Here is a 4,681-nt window from a genome sequence, read left to right on the forward strand (position 1 = left end):
ACCGGGCCGACGGGCGTGCTGCGCCGCTCTGCTCCGCACGCAGGACCTGCCGGTGGTCGGGAGGAGCGGGAGGAGCTTCAGCTACACGCAGGACGTGGTGCTGCTGCTGCTGATGGACGGCGTCCTGTTCCACCTGCAGAGCGTCACGGCCTACGCCCTCATGGGCAGGATCTCCCCCGTGACCTTCAGGTAGGACAGGTGTCTGCCTGGCTGGTGCCGAAGCCTCGAGGTCTGTGAGTGCCAAGTGCTGAGGTGCTGGCCGAGGTCCCGGGGCACGGTGGCCGGGCCGCTGCCTTTCGTGCCATTTGAAACACACGCGTGAAGTGTGTGAAAGAAAGAGCTTTTTTTTTTTTTTTTTTAGTTAAATCTTTATTGATCTTAGAGAGGAAGGGAGAGGGAGAGAAACATCAATGATGAGAGAGAATCACTGATCGGCTGCCTCCCGCACACCCCCTACTGGGGATCAAGCCTGCAACCGGGGCATGTGCCCTGACCGGGAATCAAACTGTGACCTCTTGGTTCCTGGGTCAATGCTCAACCACTGAGCCACGCCCAGCTGGGCTGAGATTTTTAGGGAGGTTGCCACTGGGTGGGTTTGTGCTTAGAGCAGCGCGGTCAGCGGGCTCACCTGCCCGGCAGGACCCGTCCCAGGTCGGGCACTGTGGGCCCTGGTGGCTGTGAGCACCTGTACTGTGTGAGCTCAATGCAGACCTGGATTCCTGCTTTTACTAACTTCCATCCACTTACCTGTGAACTCTGCACGTGACCACGGGCTCTGGGAACCTGGAGGGGTTAAAGGTCTGGTTAGCCGGTTTCCGATTTTATAACTGGATTAGAGGCCCGGTGCACAAAACTCGTGCACTGGGAGGGTCCCTAGGCCTGGCCGGAGATCAGGGCCCATCAGGTTCCCCACCTCCCGGCCGCCTCCTTCCTGCCTGCTGGTCCCCCCGCCATGTTCCGCGCCAGCCCCTGGTGGTCAGCGCACATCATAGCGAGCGATTGAACTCCTGGTCTCTGGGTCGAACTCCTGAGGGGATAATTTGCATATTAGCCTTTTATTATATAGGATGGATTTAATAAAAGTACCATTTCAGTAACAAATAGAAAAGAATGAGCTAGAAACTCCAGCAGTGGTTGGCAGCTTGGCCACGTCACGTGGTGTGCGTCCGCCTCTTTCCTGTAACGGCTGAGCAGTCACCACAGTGGGACTGTCCCCAGTGAGGACGACAGAGGGCTCGATGGCGCCGCACCTGCCGCAGCCTCAGTGTCCCCCGGGCGTACACGCCGGGCCACTCCGGGGCAGCTGTCCTCCTCTCTGCTTGTTTTAATTGGGCCCAGCGAGTGCAGTAAGTGCTCGGGAGCCACGTGCACAACCCCCTGTCTTGCAGTGTCGCCAGCACCGTGAAGCACGCCCTGTCCATCTGGCTCAGTATTATCATTTTCGGCAACAAAATCACCAGCCTGTCGGCCGTGGGCACCGTCCTGGTGATGGCGGGCGTCCTGCTCTACAACAAGGCCAGGCAGCACCAGCGGGAGGCCATGCAGAGCCTGGCCTCAGCCAGCTGCACGCCGGAGGACGGCACGGAGCCGCTGGTGCCCAAGGATCCCAGGCCGCACCACTGAGTGCCAGGGCCTCGAGGCGCAAATGGCTGCCCTCCTGCCAATGCGGTCCCCTGCCCTCGCTGCCTAACCCCCTGGTCAGCTGGGGTAGGAAAGTGCATGTGCGGCCATTCCCGCCCCTTTCTGGGGTTTCAGTCAAAACCAGCGGGAATGTGAATGGGGACCCCCGACATTGGCTCCCTGGGGGCTGACCAGAGCCAGCTGCCGCTGAGCCATCACCAGGGGATGTGAAACTGCCTCCCGCGGCCCCCGTGCCAGACGCGGAGGCCTGGGACCCGCCGGCCTCTGCGCGGCCCTCGCTGGGCACGCAGGTCTCACTGCAGTAGGCCCGGCCCTGATTCCTCTGTGGGCGACACCCCACAGAGGGGGCAACTGTGAAGCCAGAGCTGGGTCCCGGTGCCACTGTGACCGCTCCCTGCTTGGTGCTGATGGAGAGATCTCAGCCCACGCCAGCCAGCCTTCGAGGCTCCTCCTTCACGCCTTTGACCAGCGTTACTGAGCCCTGGGGCTTGTCAGAAGCCGCCCTCCTGGGTGAGCAGGGCTGGCCCCGCCCAGGAGCCTGCCTGCAGGGACATAAGGCCCTCCTTCCGGTCGCGTCTCCCTCCTGCTGTTCAGGCCCCTGGTTTCCCGATGGTTTCTCATTGGAAATATGAACAGAGCCTCTTGGGGAGACCAGGCCTCTTGGAAACAGAGCAATAATCACGTCTCATGAAGTCCTGCCGACTTGAAAACGTTGGCCGTGTGGTGAAGTCAACGAGGCCTTTTAAACTACACAGCCTTTCCACGGAGCTGACCGCGTCCGCAGGACAGGCAGGTGTGGCCGCCTGCTTGGCACGCTCCCTCACTGGACGCTTCTGCGACCTCCCCAGGATTCTGTCCCCTTTCCTCCTTTTCTTCTTCCCTGAAAACCTCGGCTAAGGAGGACCCCCTGCCGGTGGCCGGGGAGAGCTGTCGAGTTGATCTGTGAGGACCAGCGTGAAAGCACTGCTGCCCCGGCCCCAGCCCCTGACGGTGGGACGTGAACAGAGAAGGGCCACCTGTGGCCGCCCGGGCAGGACGGTCGCCTGGACCTTCCCGCAGACTCTGTCATCCGTAGTCGGAGCCATGGCCGCAGTCTCCGCGTCTTGTCAGAGATTCCGGTCCCGAGGCCCATGACGTGCCCCACCCTCCACTCTCTCCAGTGGCTTCAGCCGGTTTTGATTTTCTGAATTTTGGGCCACAAACAAGATGAAGATTACTAGTATGTGAGGCAACTTCCTGCAAAGCTGCTTTGGAGACTTCTGGTCGGGGCTGTGGCTGGCATTCCTCCCATTAGTCTCGTCTCCACCTCTAAGTCTCCATTCCGGGTCGTTGCCAGGAGTCACAGCCACAGCCTCGCTCGGCCTTTTGTTTGACGACTGTGCAGACATGATGCGTCTTTAATGAACTGTCTCGTTTTTATAGTATGTTGTCCTCGCTGAACGGTCTCAGGTGTGTGCACCAGCGATGACTGGGAGTCGTCATCCATCGGTCACGCCTGTGTCTGTGGTTGTCCGTGCCTTTGTAAACACACACTGGAACCAGTGATACCGAGACGCGTCCAGATCTCTGGCTTTCAGAACACCCGCTACTGAACGGATACAGAGCCTCTTGTTTTTCAGTCCCAGTATCGTCACTTCTGCAGTGTGCGTGTCGTCTGCCTTAGAAAGCTGAGGACATCCTTGCACAACCCAAAATGTGTCTTTAATTTGAGAAAGAATAAACATGATGAACAGGAAACAGGAAAAAATGTGCTGCTCAAAGAATGTCACCACTTGGAGCTGTGCTTGTGGCCCGCGCACGACACGCTTCTCCCCAAACCAGTGGTTTTTGCTTCCTGCTGAGTCTCCTGTGGATGGTCGGTCACTCAGACGGGCCAGGGGGTGACGGACACGGAGCCTGGCCTTACGTCTGCCCCGGTGACACGCTTCCTCAGGCCTGACGGTGTTCTCACCGTTTCCCTGGGCCGGAAACATGAAGGTCATTCCAGATGGAAACCCTCTCGGCCTTGGCCCAACGTCGTGTTGAGGACTTTCTTTCCCAAAACATGAACCTGCCCTGGTGGGGCCTCTCGTCTTCTTAGAAGCCCCAGCGTCCCGGGGAGTCCGTTTCTTTCTGTTCTGGCTGAGGAGCCGAGAGCAGTCGGGTCAGCTGCTCGCCTGGCAGCCGGAACATAAAACCTTCAACCCGCTGGCTCTGGTTCTGAGTGATGGCCCCGGGACCCATGCCCAGATGTCCAAATTGGGTTACAGACTGTTCTAACTGGCAAAGTCTTATGTGTGTCTGGGCTTGGTCCCCACCCCCCACCGGCTGCCCCTCGAGGACCTGCTGTCTGAGTTGAGTCTGAACCTGCCGGGTGTTGTGGGCTCCAGCTGGGAGGGCTGGTCAGGGTTTCCCACACCGGGAAACGAGAATTAACGAAAATAACCCTCGACATCAGAGCCAAGCCATCTTTGTTTTCTGCCAAATGCAGCTGTGGAGAAGCCCAAGCCCAGGCTGTCCAGTGCTTTGTATTTCGCCTGTTTGGGTATTTACGGGACCAAACAGAACATGGTGGTTAAGTAGTCGAGTCACTGTCCCTCCACCTGTGGTAACGTGTTCACCCTGTGGTGCCCTTGTCCTCTGTCCACATGAAGCTGCCACCGCAGCCACATCTGACTCTCGTTCTAAAAAGTAAAATAAAAGCCCCGCGTGTGCTCGCCGTCTGCGTTGGTGATGGGTCTGTGCTGCCGGGGGAGGACGGCCTCGCTGCGGGCACCGGTTTGCAGTGACCGGAGTGACAAATGGCTTCCTGTCCCCAAGGACCCGGGGAGCGGAATGCTGCCAGGTGCAGAGGCAAACGCTTCCTCGGAGAGAACATTCCCCGTTCGGCTTCCGGAGCCCCGCGGGCACCGAGGCAGCGGCGGGGCTTGGGGCCGAGGCCTGGGCACAGCAGCTCCGCTGGCCGTGCTTTTTTCCTGTTTTAATGGTTGGAGTGTTGTAGATGTCCCCCACTTCCTGCCCCCCTTTAAAAATACTTATTCATTTCAGAGAGGAAGGGAGG

The 4,681-nt window shown here is 59.0% G+C and overlaps 1 protein-coding gene across 1 annotated transcript in view; it reads left to right on the forward strand.

Moving 5' to 3' along the window:
* The window catches only part of LOC102240332 (solute carrier family 35 member E2-like), a 19,417-nt gene extending 15,078 nt beyond the window's left edge, over positions 1–4,339 (forward strand). Inside the window, exons 11-12 of the mRNA XM_005871314.2 lie at positions 44–189; positions 1,389–4,339. Coding sequence (XP_005871376.2) covers positions 44–189; positions 1,389–1,623 — 381 coding nt within the window. The 3' untranslated portion in view covers positions 1,624–4,339. The remainder of the gene's footprint in view (positions 1–43; positions 190–1,388) is intronic.
* Positions 4,340–4,681: the final 342 nt, after the last annotated feature.

This window comes from Myotis brandtii, unplaced genomic scaffold, assembly GCF_000412655.1.
Source record: "Myotis brandtii unplaced genomic scaffold, ASM41265v1 scaffold334, whole genome shotgun sequence".
Lineage (NCBI taxonomy): Eukaryota > Metazoa > Chordata > Mammalia > Chiroptera > Vespertilionidae > Myotis > Myotis brandtii.